Source organism: Mastigoproctus giganteus, chromosome 7 (assembly GCF_048544385.1).
Source record: "Mastigoproctus giganteus isolate SK-2022 chromosome 7, ASM4854438v1, whole genome shotgun sequence".
Lineage (NCBI taxonomy): Eukaryota > Metazoa > Arthropoda > Arachnida > Uropygi > Thelyphonidae > Mastigoproctus > Mastigoproctus giganteus.
In genome coordinates, this window is record NC_143581.1 from 229,147,919 (window position 1) to 229,165,806 (window position 17,888).

Sequence of the window (17,888 nt, forward strand, 5' to 3'; positions counted from 1 at the left end):
AACCAATAGAGAGCATACAGGAATTAATATTGGTCAAGAAAATATTAATTTTCATTTTTTTAATGAGGAAATACTTCAGTAAATTTGATTATGTTCAATTCAGAATTTTTAAAGTACATTGACATGAAAATCAAAATGTGTATGAAAACACAAAATATGTAGGGAAAAATAGCGAATTGGAAAGAACTGAAATAAACAGAATGGATGGGGATGAACTAAACAAATAAATCCTAAAAGTAAACATAACAATTAACCTAATTATTAGTTATAATTAAATGCATGAGTTTAATTGGTTCCTGCAACTTTGGAAGTAGTATCTAATGTTCTTTTGGGTTCATCTTTATCTGCAGGTAAAAGACCACTGGTTGGCAGCGATCACGTGTACTTATGTGGAATTTAATTAAAGACATAACTGTCAAGGCTAAAAGGAAAGGCTTTTGCTTTCGTAAGGATGACTACAGAGGTCTCAGATGGTTTTAAGTTGTGTGCAGTGGGACTAACTGATGATGTTACCAACAGTAAACTCTAAATGGGAAGTACAGTAAACCCTCGCTATTCGCGGGGGTTACGTTCCTGAGAAATGTCGCGAATACCGAAAACGCGAATACTGAGTTATGGCTCCCATAGTAATAAAGGGGTTCCGTTCCAAAGTATGAAATATATAAGAAAAACTAGTCTAAAATTTTGTCTATGTATGTATTATATGTAACTTTATATGTACCCATAGACAGTACATAGTGAAATGCAAGCATATGGCATCGAAATGAAAATAAGAAACAATTTAATATTAAATGTAATATGCCTTTGCTAGCAAAAAAACTTATCCCGCCAGTGCTATCACCAGTTTCGCTAAAGTGTTGATAAAGGAGTTTTGCCTTTTCACGAATGATGAGTGAACTTAACGGAATTTTATTTTGAGTTCGGTCTTCTATCCACAGGTTTAAAGCTTTTTCCATTTTTTCTAATTTAACATCACGAGTTACAGAGCAAATTTTTGAAGCAATTAGCGCGTTTTCACGGACACTACGGCGGATTTTTCCTTCCGATTTTTTGATTGATCGTTCCGTTGACTCATTAATTTTATAATGTTTTGCCACTGAGGAGACACTTTCACCATTAGAAATTTTATCTAATAACTCAATTTAATTCGCTAATGTCATCACCTTCTTTGATATTTTCACATTTATCTTGTTATTTGTAGCCATATTTTTGTAGGAGTTAGAAAGAACTTGTCCACAATAAAGTCACTTTCTTCCGTTAACACACTCGAAAAAGTCCGTTTTACACTGCAAAACGGTAGATTTATCATTTTTGTAAGCATATCAATTTATAAATTGATAAATTTATTCAATTTATAAGCATATAAATTAAAAGCAAACGACGAAACCTTCCATGACAAGCGCATAACACATACTGAACAAGGATTAGCGAGAAAGATCCACGCTCGCGATTTTGTTACTCCTCCCCCCCCCACCCACTGAGCGCTGTTTTGACCGGGAAAGATAATTTTTGCCACGCCCATGTTTTTTATGGCGGAAAATATTCACGGCGCTTTAAAATTCACATTTTTTTAGGTTTCATTTTATATTAAATCGGCGATCGCGAATACGCGAAACCGCGAATACAGATACCGCGAATAGCGGGGGTTTACTGTATTCAGAAAAGTAATCAAAGAAGCCACTAGGCTTTTCATACCAACAAAGAAATACCATTCAAGGCGTAAACCTAAAGGGATGTCAGATGAACTATTGAGACATGTTGTTGTTGTTGTTTTGGTTTTTAGGAGCATTAGCAACTAAGGCCATATTGCTCCGGTGCGGTGGTCATTCCCTGACCTTTCCGCATCCTCCGTATTTGGTGGTGACGGGCTCGAACCCCGGTCTAATCAAGAAGCATTGAGACATGTGGCAGAGAATAAAAGTGCATAGGATGCATATAAACTATCAGGTGATACAGAAGCCTATGGTATGTATAAATTATTCTGTAATCAAGTCACAAAGGAGGTTAGGCAAGCTAAGGCAGATTACGAGAAGTCTCTGTCAAAGAATGCAAAGAAAAACAGCAAATATATGCTTATATATAGAGTAGAAGGAAGGGGTTGAATCACATTGGACAACTTGATGTCTATGGGTTACCTGTTGATGATCCTGCCCAGGTTGTGGACAAATGGAATAGGTGTTTTGCATCTATATTCACATATGAGGAATTCTTTAGGGAAGACAGTGCATGCCAGAAGTTTATCAAACTCAAAAGAGGAGCTGAATGACTTTGCGATATGTTGTTGTTGTTATTTGGCTTTTAGGAGCATTAGCAACTAAGGCCATATTGCTCTTGGAATATGCGGTGGTCATTCCCTGACCTTTCTGCATCCTCCGTATTTGGTGGTGACGGGCTTGAACCCCGGTCTAATCAAGAAGCATACGCTACGCACTGCTGCTCCTTCCCACCTGGCTACGGAGGCGCCTTGCGATAACTAAAAGGAAAGTGGAGGAAAATTGTTGACAATGGACATAAAAAAGGCACCTAGGGTGGATGTAATCTATCCAATTGTATTAAGGGAGATAGCAAAGGAGGTAAGTAAACCATTAGCCGTCATTATGAGAGCGTACTTGGATTCAGGGGAATTCCCTATGGACTGGAGATGCAAATATTAGCATTAGTAGAGGCATTTAATGCAAGAAAGCAAGCTTATGCAACATCAGCCAAAAAAAAAAAAAATAAATAAATAAAAAATAACCACTTCCACTTCACCCCTCTGTTCATTTGAAATATAATTTCTACAATATTTTGTTAATATAAATTCCATAATATATTGTAAATTTAAATTTTGTAATCTTCCTAAAGTTCAAATTTTACTTAAATTATGGTTTCTACAAGATCCACTTACAATACAAAGTCCAGGAACATTAGAACTCAAATGGAAAATACCTCCAGGCATTTCCAGCATGAAACACAACTTCGTCATTTGTATAGCCTGTGGAATGTGTTCTAAGGCTGGTCTGGCAGACAGACCTAGCTCAACTGACGAACTTTTCTTTGCAACCGATGTAAGGAGTGTACTAATCTCAAATTACAACTGTGCATTACGAGAAGAATTTGAGTCACTGAAGAAATGAGTGCTTGCCCTAGAAATAAATGTAGTAGTAGTGGCATGTGATGTAAGTAAGCAAGTGTATGAGCTTATGCAGCATCAGCCAAAAAAATCACACTATTCCCTCCAAATGCCTGTCCAGTTCCTCCTTAAATTTATTTAACCTATCAACTTCCACCACGACAGATGGAAGTTTCTTACAGCAAAAAACCACCCGCTGGCTAAAGGCAAATTTCTGCACATCTATTCTACATCTGTCTTTTCTTAATTTGAATTTATGCCCCCTTAGGTTCTTAGTCTGAACAAGTGGAAGGATCCCATCAGAATTCAGCGTGCCCAACCCATTCAAGGCCTTATACAGCTCAATCAGATCACCGCGCATGTGCCTAGTCTCCAGCCACTGCAATTTGCAGAACCTAAGCCTCTCTTGGTAAGAGGATCCCTTCATTCCCCTCACCAATCTTGTTGCCCTTCTCTGTACAAGCTCAAGCAAATCTACATCCTTCCTAAAATGAGGCCTCCAGACCTGTACGCAGTACTAAAGGCATGGTCTGACCATTGCCTTATACAGAGGGACAATCACCTCCTTTTCCCTGCTAGCAAAATTCCTATATATCATTGACAAAACCCCATGATCTGCCCTGGCAGCCTGTCTGCATTGCTCAGAAAACTTCATATCTGACTGCACAATTACTCCCAGGTCTTTTTCATTTTCTACCACCTTAAGTGTAGTACCACACAGTTGGTACGTTTCTCTGGGGTTACTTCTACCCATATGGAGTACTTTGCATTTGTCAAGGTTAAACTTCAGTTGCCACTTCTTAGCCCATCTGCCCAAATTATCTAGATCCTGTTGCAGTAGCACACTGCCATTACTGTCATTAACAACCCTTCCAACCTTTGTATCATCTGCAAACTTCGACACTAAGCCTGATATACCTTCATCAATATCATTGATAAATATACAAAACAACAGAGGACGCAACACCGAACCCTGTGGATAAGATTAGTCCACGAAGAGAAGCACGCATTAATTAACACCCTCTGTCTTCTCCCACTCAACCATCCTTTTATCCATTGTAGCAACTTACCCTTAATACCATTCTGCTCTAATCTGTACAATAGTCTTCCATGCGTAACAGTGTCAAAAGCTTTACTCAAATCCAAATATATGATATCAAAATGTAACTGGGACTATCTCCTGACTTGCCAAGTGATGCACCCCCGATTCAGATCCAAGAAAAGAATAGGCAAGTGCACACTGCTCTGGTCAAGGTGATATAGTTTTATTTCCTGACTCTGTTGTCAGGAAAACGGGTAACATTTTTTGTAATAAAGATAGGTGGTGGAGAATCAGACTGAAAGAACTGATGATGTTACCAACAGATTGTCAGATCCAGACTGAAACAACTGATGATGTTACCAACAGACTGTCAGATTTTCAGGGATGTAAAGAGAGTATTATTATTCATGTTTGATGCTTGTTTGATGTTTGTGAAGCAATCAGGAATGGGACATGATATTGCCAAGGGAAATGTCTTTGTGTATGCATGATTTAAGGAGTGCGAGGAAATCAGGTGCCAACCTGGCATTGTTATGGGCGTATATGAGAGTTTGAAGGACAGGGTGGATGCCCTCAAAGGATTTAAATTGAGGGCCCATCAAGCTTTCAGCTGCCCACATCAAAGCCAGAGCTTGCACTTGAACATCACGCAACACAGTGACAACCCCCAAGGCAGAATGCGCTGTCCCAAAGGAACTAGTTATTGTAGTTGACTCTATTTTCAGGGAAACGGCGAACATATTATGCAAAAAGGATAGATGGAACAGGACCAGGGTATGTCTGTCAGGGGCAAAAGTTGATGAAGTTGTAGGGCAGATATCATCCTTTAAGGGCACAAAGGGTGATATTGTTGTACACGTTGGCACTAATGATATTAAGAGTAGGAGACCAGCAGAATTTCTTAACAAGTACAAGACAATGCTGAAAAAAAGCCATGAGTTAGGGTTGAATTTGAAAGTGTCTGCAATACTGCCCAGACACGATAGGAGGGAGTATATGATGAGAGCCTTGTCAATCAGTTCGGCCCTGGAGAGATTGTGCAAGGCTCAAGGGGCTAGAATTTTTCTCAGCCTGGTCTGTGCTTGTTAACAGGAGAGAATGCTTCTACAGGGATGGGATACACTTAAATAGAAAGGGTGCAAGAATATTTGCTGATGCTATCGAGGCAGTGTTAGGTGGGTCGGAAAACTGCTAGTTTGGGGAGATACAATGACTAATAGATTAACAGTAGCCACTGGCAGAGGTAAAAGTGATTCTTGCACTACTTCTATTGAAATGCAATTGAGCAGCAGCCTGGAAAGCAAGGCAATGGGAATTTCCAGGACTGCTGGGAGTCATAGTGGAACAAGTAAATACATGGGCTGTGTTAGGGTAACTAAGAGTAGAAACAGGTGCATGTATACTTGTATGTACACCAATGCTAGGAGTACAGTTAATAAATTCGATGAGCTTGAAGTGCTAGTCAAGACATCAAAGGCAGATATTGTTGGGATATCAGAGACATGGTATCACACAGACATAAGCAGTGCAGAACTGGAATTTGGGGAGTACAATGTGTACAGAACGGATAGACAGGACAGGAAGGGAGGAGGGGTTATGCTATTAGTTAAGAAACACATAAAATCTAAGGAAGTGCATCCAATTGATGTTAGAGGACAATGCAATGTTGAGTCTGTTTGGTGTGACATAAGCACTGGGAAAGGAAAAATGAAAGTAGGTGTGTGTTATAGGCTTAATGAATCTGATGAGTATAATGAGCAATTGTGCAGAGAAATAGAGTGGGCCAGTAAATTAGGTGTCTTATAAATTAGGTGTCACACTAGCAAAGCTTTTGTGGATTTATTGGATGATTGTTTTCTACAGCAGCATGTTTGGGAGGCAACTAGAGGGAGTAAAACTCTTGATCTGATTATCAGTAATGATTCTTCATGCATCAAGAATCTGCAGATAAAGGAACCACTAGGTGGCAGTGATCACAGTGTGCTGAAGTGGGATTTACTCAAAGAGGTAACTACCATCAAAGGTAAAGGGAAGAGTTTTTGCTTTCGTAAAGGTGACTATCGTGGTCTGAGACAGTAATTAAATTCTATACGGTGGAACCAACTGATGATGTTACCAACAGCAAATTCAAAATGGGAAGCATTCGAAGAATTAATCTTGGAAGCTTCTAGGCATTTCATACCAACAAAGAAATATTGTTCAAGATTTAGGCCTAAATGGATGTCAGATGAACTAATTAGACATCTGACAGAGAAGAAAACTGCATGGGATACATATAAATTAACATGTGACACAGAAGCCTATGATAGATATAAGCTGTGTAACCAAGTTACAAAGGAGGTTAGGCAGCTGAAGGCAGATTACCAGAAATCTTTGGCAAAGCATGCAAAGAAAAACAGGAAAGAGTTCTTTACTTATGTAAACTTTAGAAGGAAGGGGATGAATCAGATTGGTCCACTTGATATTGATGGTTCAACTGTTGATGATCCTGCACAGGTAGCTAACAAACTAAATGAATATTTTGCATCGACATTCACACATGATGAGTTATTCAGGGAGGGGAATGCCAGAGGTGCATTCAACTCTGGCAGTAAGCTAGAAAATCTTGTAATAACTGAGAGTAAAGTGGAGGAGAAATTGTTGAAGATAAACACAAGAAAGGCACCTGGGGTGGATATAATTTATCCAGTTACATTAAAGGAGGCAGCAAACCCTTAGCCATAATTATGAGAGCTTCCCTGGACTCAGGGGAGGTACCCATGGACTGGAGATGTGCAAATGTAACCCCAATTCACAAAGGAGGATCAAAGGGAGACACAGGTAATTACAGACCTGTTAGTTTAACTTCTGTTCCAGGGAAATTAATGGAGGCATTGGTTAAAGAAGCAATGCAGGATCATCTATATGAGACTTCAGTTATAGCTCAGCATGGGTTTGTTAAGGGGAAGTCTTGTCTGACCAGTTTGATTGGATACTATGAAGTGGTCACAAAGGAAGTGGACGTAAAAGGTAAGTTTGATATCATATACATGGATTTCAGGAAAGCTTTTGATACTGTTGCACATGGAAGAATTGTACAAATTTACAAATTTGACTACTGTAGAAATTGAAGTAGTATGGCATTAAGGGAAAGTTGCTGCAGTGGATAAAAGTATGGTTGATTGGGAGAAGATAGAGAGTGGTAATCAGTGGACATTGCTCTTTGTGGACTAATGTTATTAGTGGAGTCTCCCCAGGATTGGTGCTTTGTCATTAACAACCTCAGGGTTGTTAATAACAGTAAGCTACTGCAATAGGATCTAGAAAAGTTGGGCAGATGGCTGAGAAGTGGTAACTGAAGTTAAATTGGCAAATGTAAAGTACTGCATATAGGTAGCAGTAACTCTAGAAAAATATACCAATTGTGTGGTGTTACACTCAGGGTAGTGGAGAATGAAAAAGACCTTGGGGTAATTGTGCAGTCAGATATGAAGTTTTTTTAAGTAGTGCAGACAGGCTGCCACAGTAGGTCGATGAGGTCTTGTCGATGGTATACAGTCAATGGAATTCCATATCTTGTCAATGATTTAGAATTTTGCTAGCAGAGATAAAAATGTGATTATCCCCTTCTATAAGCATTAGCATTAGTAGAGGCATTTGATGCAATAAAGCAAGCTTATGCAGCATCAGCCAAAAAAAAAACCCACTTCCACTTCACCCCTCTGTTCGTTAAAAATACCTGTCCAGCTGAGCCTTAAACTTATTTAGGCTATCAACCTCCACCACAAGGGATGGAAGTCTGTTCCACCAACCAACCAACCACCCGTTGGCTAAAGGCAAATTTCCGCACGTCTATCCTACATCTGTCTTTCCTCAATTTGAATTTATGCCCTCTCAGGTGATTTTTCTGAGCTAGAGGAAGAATCCCATCAGCATTGAGCATGCTTAAACCATTCAAGGCTTTATACACCTCTATCAGATCACCTCGCTGGTGCCTAGTCTCCAGACACTGTAATTTGCAAAACTTAAGCCTTTCTTCGTAAGAGCACCCCTTTGTTCCATTCACTAATCTTGTTGCCCTTCTCTGTACTCGTTCCAGCAGCTCTACATCCTTCTTGAAATGAGGCCTCCAGACCTGTATACAGTACCCTAGGTGTGGCCTGACCATTGCCTTATACAATGGAATAATCACCTCCTTATCCCTGCTGGAAAAATTCCTGTATATCATTGACAATACTCCATGAGCTACTCTTGCAGCCCGTCTGCGCTGCTCAGAGAACTTCATATCTGCCTGCACAACCACCCCCAAGTCCCTTTCATTCTCTACCACTGTCAGTGTAGTACCACAGAGTTGGTACGTTGCTCTGGGGTTGCTGTTTCCCATGTGTAGTACTTTACATTTTTCAATGTTAAACTTCATTTGCCACCTCTCAGCCCATCTGCTCAACCTTTCCAGATCCTGTTGCAGCAGCATAGTGTCAGTGGTGTCCTTGACAACCCTGCCAACCTTTGTATCATCTGCAAACTTGGACATTAAGCTTGATATACCATCATCAATATCATTTATAAATATAGAAAACAATAATGGACCCAACACTGAGCCCTGAGGGACTCCACTAATAACATTAGTCCACGATGAGCAGTGTCCATTGATTACCACTCTCTGTCTTCTCCCCCTCAACCACCCCTTTATCCATAGCAGCAATTTGCCTCCAATGTCACACTGCTCCAATTTGTGTAGCAGTCTTCCATGTGCAACAGTATCAAAAGCCTTTCTAAGATCCAAGTATATAATATCAAAGTTATTCCCTGCATCCAGTTCTTTTGTGACTGCATCATAGTATCCAATCAAGTTGGTCAGGCAAGACTTCCCCTTAACAAAACCATGCTGTGTCTGAGCTATAACTGAAGTCTTGTCTAAATGATCCTGCAGTGCTTCTTTAACCAGTGCCTCCATTAATTTTCCTGGAACAGAAGTTAAGCTCACAGGTCTATAATTACTTGTGTCAGCCTTTGATCCTCCTTTGTGAATTGGGGTCACATTTGCACATTTCCAGTCTATGGGTACCTCCCCTGAGTCCAAGGAAGCTCTCATAATTATGGCTAAGGGTTTGCTTACTTCCTTTGCTGCCTCCTTTAATATAACTGGATAGATCCCATCCACCCCGGGTGCCTTTCTTGTGTTTATCTTCAACAGTTTCTCCTCCACTTTACTCCCAGTTATTTCAAGATTCTGTAGCTTACTGCTAGAGTTGAATACACCTCTAGCATTCCCCTTGCTGAATAACTCCTCATGTGTGAATGTCGATGCAAAATATTCATTTAGTTTGTTAGCTACCTGAGCAGGATCATCAACAGTTGACCCATCAATATCAAGTGGACCAATCTGATTCATCCCCTTCCTTCTAGAGTTTACATAAGTAAAGAACTCTTTGCTGTTTTTCTTTGCATCCCTTGCCAAAGATTTCTCGTAATCTGCCTTCGCCTGCCTAACCTCCTTTGTAACTTGGTTGCATATCAACTTGTATCTATCATAGGCTTCTGTGTCATGTGTTAATTTGTAAGTATCCCATGCATTTTTCTTCTCTGCCATATGCCTCATTAGTTCATCTGACATCCATTTTGGCCTAAACCTTGAACAATATTTCTTAGTTGGTATGTAAAGCCTAGTAGCTTCCAAGATACGTTCTTTGAATGCTTCCCATTTTGAATTTGCTGTTGGTAACATCATCAGTTGGTCCCACTGTATAGAATTTAAATACTGTCTCAGTCCATCGTAGTCGCCTTTACGGAAGCAATAACCCTTCCCTTTACCCCTAATGGTAGTTACCTCTTTGAGTAAATCCCACTTCAGCACACTGTGATCACTGCCACCTAGTGGTTCATTTATCTGCAGATTCTTAATGCATGAAGAATCACTGCTGATAATCAAATCAAGAGTATTACTCCCTCTAGTTGCCTGACGAACATGCTGATGTAGAAAACAATCATCCAATAAATCCACAAAAGCCCTGCTAGTGCGTGAGTAACCAGCCCCCAAATTCCAGTCAATATCTGGGAAATTAAAATCTCCCATTATAAGACTCTCTGATTTACTGGCCCACTCTATTTCCCTGTACAGTTCCTTATTATACTCATCAGAGTCATTAGGCCTATAGCACACTCCTACTCTCAATTTTGATCTCCCAATGCTTATGTCACACCAAACTGACTCAACACTGCACTGTCCAGCGATATCGACTGGCTTCACTTCCTTGGTTTTTATGTGTTTCTTAACTAATAGCATAACCCCCCCCCCCTTCCTATCCTGTCTATCCTTTCTGTAGACGTTGTACTCCCCAAATTGCAGTTCTGCATCCCTTATATCTGTGTGACACCACGTCTCTGATATCCCAACAATATCTGCCTTTGATGTTTTGAGCAGTACCTCAAATTCATCAAATTTATTTACTAAACTCCTAGCATTGGTGTACACGCAAGTATACCTGCACCTGTTTCTATTCTTAGCTACCCTAACACAACCCATGTGTTTACTTGTACCGCAATGGCTCCCGGCAGTCTCTGAAATACCATGCATCTTGTTTTTCAGGCTTCTGCTCATTCTAATAGAAGCAGTGCAAGAATCTCTTTCACCTCTGCCAGTGGCTACTGTCAATCTATTGGTCTTTGTCTCCCCCCAAGCTAGCAGTTTTCCAACCCACTATAAGGTAGTGGTCAGGCCACACCTTGAGTACTGCATCCAGGTCTGGAGGCCTCATTTTAGGAAGGATGTAGAGTTGATAGAATGAGTACAGAGAAGAGCAACAAGACTGGTGAGGGGAACAAAGGGGTGCTCTTACCAAAAAGGCTGAAGTGTTACACTCAGGGTAGTGGAGAATGAAAAAGACCTTGCGGTAATTGTGCAGTCATATATGAAGTTTTTTTGACCAGTGCAGACAGGCTGCCACAGCAGGTCGATGAGGTCTTGTCGATGGTATACAGTCAATGAAATTCCATATCTTGTCAATGATATGGAATTTAATTTCAATGATATAGGATGCAGAGTTGATAGAATGAGTGCAGAGAAGGGCAGCAAGACTGGTTAGGGGAACAAAGGGGTGCTCTTACCAAGAAAGGCTGAAGTTCTGCAAATTGCAGCGTCTGGAGACTAGGCACCTGCGAGGTGATCTAATTGAGGTGTATAAGATCTTGAATGGTTTGAGCAGGCTCAATGCTGATGGTATTCTTCCCCTTGCCCAGATTATAAACCTGAGGGGGCATAAATTCAAACCGAGGAAAGACAGTTGTGAAATTTGCCTTTAGTCAGCGGGTGGTTGATTGCTGAAACAAACTTCCATCTGTCGTTATGGAAATTGATAGCTTAAATAAATTCAAGGAAGAACTGGACAAACGTTTAAAGGAAATCGATGGGTGAAATGGAAAGATTTTTTTTTTTTTTTTTTGCTGATGTTGTATAAACTTGCTTTCTTGCATCATATACCTCTGACAATACTAATGCCCTTTGTGGAATAATGATATTAGTGGAGTTCTCCAGAGTTTGGTGCCAGGTCCATTATTTTCAATATTTATCAATGATATTGATGAGTATATGTCAGGCTTATTGTCTTAAGCTTACAGATGATACAAAGTTTGGCAGAGTGGTTAACGAGAGTCATCAGGGTGAGCTGCAACAAGATCTAGGAAAATTGGGTTGATGGGCTGAGAAATGTCAGTTGAAGTTTAACGTTGACAAATACAAGGTATTGCCCATTGGTAGCAGTAACCTCAGTGTAACTTATCAACTGTGTGATACTACTTTCAGAGTAGTGTAGAATGAAAAAGAACTGGGGATAATTGTGCAGTCAGACATGAAATTCTCTGAGCAGTGCAGATATGCTGCCAGGAGAACTCGTGGAGTTTTGTCAATGATATACAGAAACTTTGCTAGCAGGGATAAGTTGATGATTATCCTTTTGTGTAAGGCCATGGTTAGGCCGCATCTTTAGTACTGTATGCAGCTTTGGAAGACTCACTTTAGGAAGGATGTAGATCTTGTGGAATGTGGAATCTTGTGGAAGGGAACAAAAGAGTGTTCTTACCTAGCTAGGCTTGATTTCTGCAGATTTCAGCATTTCAAGACCAGGCACCTGCGGGGAAATCTAATTGAGGTGTTTAAAACCCTGACTGGATTGAGTATGCTGAATGTTAACGGTATTCTTCCACTTGTTGGGACTACACACGAGGGGACATAAATTCAAGTTGAGAAAGGATGGTTGTAGGATAGATGTGTGGAAGTTTGCCTTCAGCCAGCGGGTGGTTGGTTGTTGGAACAGAATTCCATTTGTTGTGGAAATGGATGGGTAGAATAAATTCGAGGGAGAACTAGACGAATTCTTGGAGGGTACAGATGTTTTTTTTTTTTTTTTGGCTGAGTACTATATAAGCTTGCTTTCTAGCATCATTTTCCATTACTATTACTACTACAATGAAGAAGTAAGCTAATCAGATTAGTACCCTTGTACACTGGGTGTGGCGCCTCTGTAGCCTGGTGGGCAGGAGCAGCAGTGCGTAGCACACGCTTCTTGATTAGGCCGGGGTTCGAGCCCATGACCACCAAATACGGAGGATGCAGAAAGGTCAGGGAATGACCACCGCATATCTCCGGAGCAATGTGGCCTTAGTTGCTAATGCTCCTTAAAAAAAAACAAAATAACAATAATAACACGGTGTGGGAAAGTCTTAAATAACCCAACATGTTGCAGATGAATTGAATAGGTACTTTGCATCGGTCTTTACTGAGGAAAGACCCTTCATGCTGAAAAGAGGTGGTACGAGTGAAGCTAAGCCATATGAAATTAGTGATGTTGTGATTACAGATGATTGTTTATTAGAAAAACTTTTGAGCATAAAGGCAAGTGTGGCTTCCGGAGTTGATTGCATATATCCTGTAGATGTTAGAGACAGCACAATGGAGTGTATTGAACCATTGAGATTAATTATGAGAACATATTTGGACTCGGGAGATTTCTTTGGATTAGAGTAGTGCCACTGTATCACCACTTTTATGTAAAAGTGGTTCTATGAACGAAGTTGGTAACTGCAGACCAGTTAGTCTGACTTCAGTGGTAGGGAAAATCTTAGAGGGAATGACTGAGACTGCAATAATTCAGAGACATTTAGAGAGGTATAGCATTCTGATGGACACACAAAATGGCTTTGTTAAGGGAAAATCATGTTTAACTAACTTAGTAGGCTGACAGTTATTCATGAGCTGGAATTAGAGAACAATTTCAAGATAGTTTATTTGGATTTTAGCAAAGCATTTGACTCCGTTCCTCATGAGGGGTTACTGCATAAGCTTGAACAGGTTGGGATTACTCGTACGATTCTAAGATGGATTGCTGGGTGGCTGCAGGGCAGAAGGCAGAGGGTTGTGATTTTTTTTTTTTTTTCGTAAAAAGATGTAAAAACTCTATGGAATCAACTCTAGTAGGTTGTGAGATGGAAAAGGGATCAAAGAAGGTTACTACAGAGAGCCTAACAAAAAGATCGATTCTCTCTCTCTCATAAATCCAGGATTTGAGTAGTTATGTTATAATGATAAAGTATGATACTTTGTCTACTATTAATTATGTTAAAACAACAGGCTTTTACAAGCAGGTAGGTGTCCTTGTTTTTCATACTTAAAATTAATATTAACTTTATTATTTCACATTGCAATTTATTTGAACAAAGTATCAATAAAATGACATACACATTCATTTTACATTAATGAAATACTTATACACAATAATACATAATGTAAATACAATATAATTATAGAAGGATGGAACAGAAATTGCAGAAATTTAACAAAAATTTTTACAAATTTTATTTTTGTCATCTTATTTATCAATTGAATCCTAATACTAAGTTCATGTATATTGCTGAATTGCAAATGAATGTGCTTGTTTTTATGAACTTCTTCTTCAGTGTATCAGTCTATCGACTAGTTTGCCCCTTTGATGAGCTGTCTCCATTTCTCCTAGTCTTGTGCTAGGTTTTATGAACTACAGCTTGTAAATATTTACACATAATTATATTCTATAATTTGGATTACTCCTCTTCCCCTATTAATCTGGATTAGCGGGATTTTATTGTATAACGACTTATACTGAGTTGCACAATTCTTTAAAGATCCTCTACTTATCACATAAAAGACAGAACTGCAGGAGTTTTTAACTCTGATTTAAAATCATCTCATCTCATCTCATCTCATCCCATCTTTCAAAATTACCTACCTACAAAACTCAGCTAATAAAAACAATAATGAAATGACATGCAGATTTCAATAAAAAGGAATTCTAGACACTTTTCTGATAAGAAGTGGCATGGTACTATGAATATATAGAAATGATGCTGCAATGATTTTGATCTCAAATTTTTGAACTAAGTGTGTGCCATAAAGTTACAACTTTTTGAATTTTATAATTTATATTTCTCTTAACCTTTTTGTTGTGTCATTTTTTATTAATAAAATAATGGTAATGAAATGAAAGTTATTTTTCAGATACCATGTTATTTATATGTATTATTTAAGTTCAACACAAATCTAACCCTTTCTGTCTTCTGTTCTAACAGGGCACCGATGGCATACCTGGGCTTCCGGTAACTATCCAACTACAGCCACCTGGTGATGCTGTGGCATTCTGTGTCATATTAATGAAAAATTATAACAATTTCCATCTTTTTACTCTTTGTCTCTCTCTTTCTCTTGCTTGCTTTGTCTGTCCATTTTTTCACCTGCATGATTGCTTACAGCTTCTAATATTGTGTGTATGTGTTTTTCTTGTTCTGTTGCTTTTTGTTTTGTATGGCTGCTGCTCTGAAGTTGTGGGTGATGTGGCACGTTGTGGTGTGATTTTATTTAATATTATGAATTGACTGTATAGAGCTGTTTATAATTGTTGTGTATACTAGTTGAGTTATTTAGGTTGGATATCAGTGATATATATATATATATATAATTTAAGATAACCTGTAGAAAGCACATTTTAATAGAAAATTTGCATAATTTTAGGGTCCAAAGGGAGAAAAAGGTGACATTGGACCAACGGTATGTTTAGTTTAAATATTTCTGAAATTTTTATTTAGATGATTTTTGAATTTCATATCAGTTTTAACAGCCATGACTTCTGCCATTATTGAAAAAAACTTGGGTCTTGTATTAACTAAACAGCTTTATCTTCATCCAGTGGTGCATGCATGGAACCTGCTAGATACCACTATGAAATATTAATCGTGCAATAATTGTTGGCTCAGGTTAATGGCTGTAACCAGTGAAATACCACCACTTTGCTTATTAGAGGCTTGAAGTGGTGAAACCCATGTTTAGTCTCTAGAGCAAAGTTTCCAGCATCCCCCTCCACCCATACTTCTTCAACCCATGCACAGTACAAAGTACTATAGGTTTTGATACTTTTCGTTTTGAGGTTTTCATAAAAATAAAAACAAAAAAATTTGTACCTTCCTATATATGGATATAGTTTTACTGAGCAAATTTTAGAAGTGAACTGTTACTGTTTACTCAAAATTATATGTGGAAAAAACTTTCAGGTTCAGGCATGCTGAATTTTGAAATTTCACCAGCTAAAAATTTTAGGAACCGTTTAGAACTGACTAGTACATAGTAAATTATAATTGAATTTATTTCTGATCAAATGGGAAACTATATTTAAACAGTATTTTACAAAGTATATAGGGATACAGGGATACAGGCATACCTCGGTTAACGTTACCTCTGATAACGAAGCTTCGATATAACGAAGTCCGCAATTTCAAGCCCCATTTAACATAAAAAAATATATATATTCGAGTTTAATCACCTGAAATCTAAACAAACTGAAGAAATTACGGAAACCTTTTGGGCTTCTCGTGGTTGGTTCGAGAAATTTAAAAAACGGGCCAGGATTCATAGTGTAAAATTAACAGGAGAAGCTGCAAATAAGTTTCCAGAAAAACTAAAGGAAATAATTGAACGTGAAAATTTTCCACCAAATTTGGTGTTCAGTGTTGACGAAAGCGGTTTGTTCTGGAAACGGCTACCAACAAAAAGCTTCATTTCTATTGAAGAAAAATCAGCTACTGGGTTCAAAGCAGCCAAAGACCGTTTAACGTTACTCTTTGGATCAAATGCCTCTGGCGATTATAAATTAAAATTGTTATTAGTTTACCATTCAGAAAATCCGAGGGCGTTAAAAGGTAACATAAAAATGAATTTACCTGTAATATGGAAAGCAAATAGAAAAGCGTGGGTTACCAAGGAGTTATTTACTGATTGGTTTGTTAACCACTTTTGTCCTGAAGTAAAACGGTATTGTCAAAAAAAACAACTTTGAAGAAAAAGCTCTTTTGTTGCTAGACAATGCTCCGGGACATCCTACTGATCTTAACACGTTGGACACATGCATTCCTGTCAAAGTTGTGTTTCTTCCAGCAAACACAACTTCCTTGATTCAACCATTGGATCAGGGAGTAACAGCATCATTTAAAGCTTATTATAATAATAAATTTAATAAATTTTCTGTTTATGCTCCGGGACGACCAAACAGTCAGAGGAGTTAACAAGATAGACAGAATACAAGAAACAGCACCGTATTCAGCAGTCACGGGCTTGAACCCCGGTCACTCGAGGCACGTGTACTTATGCACCCGCGCGCCTGACCACTAGGCTACAGCGGCCTTTATCTGGGTCGAACATTAAGCAATTTAACTGAACTAGAGGATAAAGAGGAAATGACAGTTAAAACTTTTTGGAAAAACTACACCATTAAAAACGCAATTGAAAACATTGATAGTTCTTGGAAAGAAGTCACTAAGAAATGCTTAAATGGAGTTTGGCGCAAAATATGGCCAGAAGTTGTACTAGAAGAAGAAAATAACACCCAAGAAATTAGAAATGAAGTTATCCAGATGGCTCAATCAATAGGTTTCGAAAATGTCGATGAAGAGGATGTTAGAAATTTAGTGAATGCAGAAGATGATGGTTTTTCAGTGGAAGATTTAGAAAACCTTGTTAGCAACGAAGACAAAGTTAAAGAAGTTCCTGCCGAAAAAGTGTTAACAACCAAAGATTTAAAAAGGTGCTTAAATGACATTGAAAACGTTTTAAATTTTTTTAGTGAAAATGATCCTGATTTAGGAAGAAGTTTTATTGTTAAGCGATCAGTGTTAAATGCAATAACTCCGTATAGGCAATTGTTAAATGAAAGAGAAAAAGAGCATAAGCAATCAACTTGAGACTCATATTTTAAAATGTGATTTCACTTTGTATGTAAGTTGACTGTTTATTTAATAAAACTTTTCTTTGTTCGAAAAAAAAAGCTTTTCATTTTCTTTACGTAGGAACGTATCCCTATTCTAGCCATAGTATTTTTACCTCTGAAAACGAAGTTTCGCTTAACGAAGTAATTTCGTGGAACGCATCCTATTCGTTATTCGAGGTATGCCTGTATTATTGTTGAGAAGCTTATTATAAAGGAGTTGTACAGCTTTAGTGAAGAGTAGATGGTTACTACATATGTAAGCTAATCTGATCGTTTGGGTATAAATGCATATTAAATGTAACTTCTTAAAGGAAATGTTTAAAAAGTTACATATGATGAAGAGGATTCTGTTGATGAAATAGTTTAAATGAAAAAAAAAAAAGGATAATAAATAAATCAGGTATGAGAGATGCACCTAAAAGCACAAAGCAGCATTAAAGGATACAAGAGTATATATAAGTTTGTTGTTGTT

The 17,888-nt window shown here is 38.4% G+C and overlaps 1 protein-coding gene across 10 annotated transcripts in view; it reads left to right on the forward strand.

The window, feature by feature from the left end:
* LOC150083758 (uncharacterized) overlaps window positions 1-17,888 on the forward strand; it is a 999,111-nt gene that overhangs the window by 858,331 nt on the left and 122,892 nt on the right. For 8 of the 10 annotated variants that reach the window (XM_090377461.1, XM_090377460.1, XM_090377466.1 and 5 more), the window contains 2 exons: window positions 14,733-14,759; window positions 15,172-15,207. In XM_090377461.1, coding sequence (XP_090233587.1) covers window positions 14,733-14,759; window positions 15,172-15,207 — 63 coding nt within the window. The remainder of the gene's footprint in view (window positions 1-14,732; window positions 14,760-15,171; window positions 15,208-17,888) is intronic. The other 2 variants (XM_090377463.1, XM_090377469.1) reach the window with 1 other exon arrangement.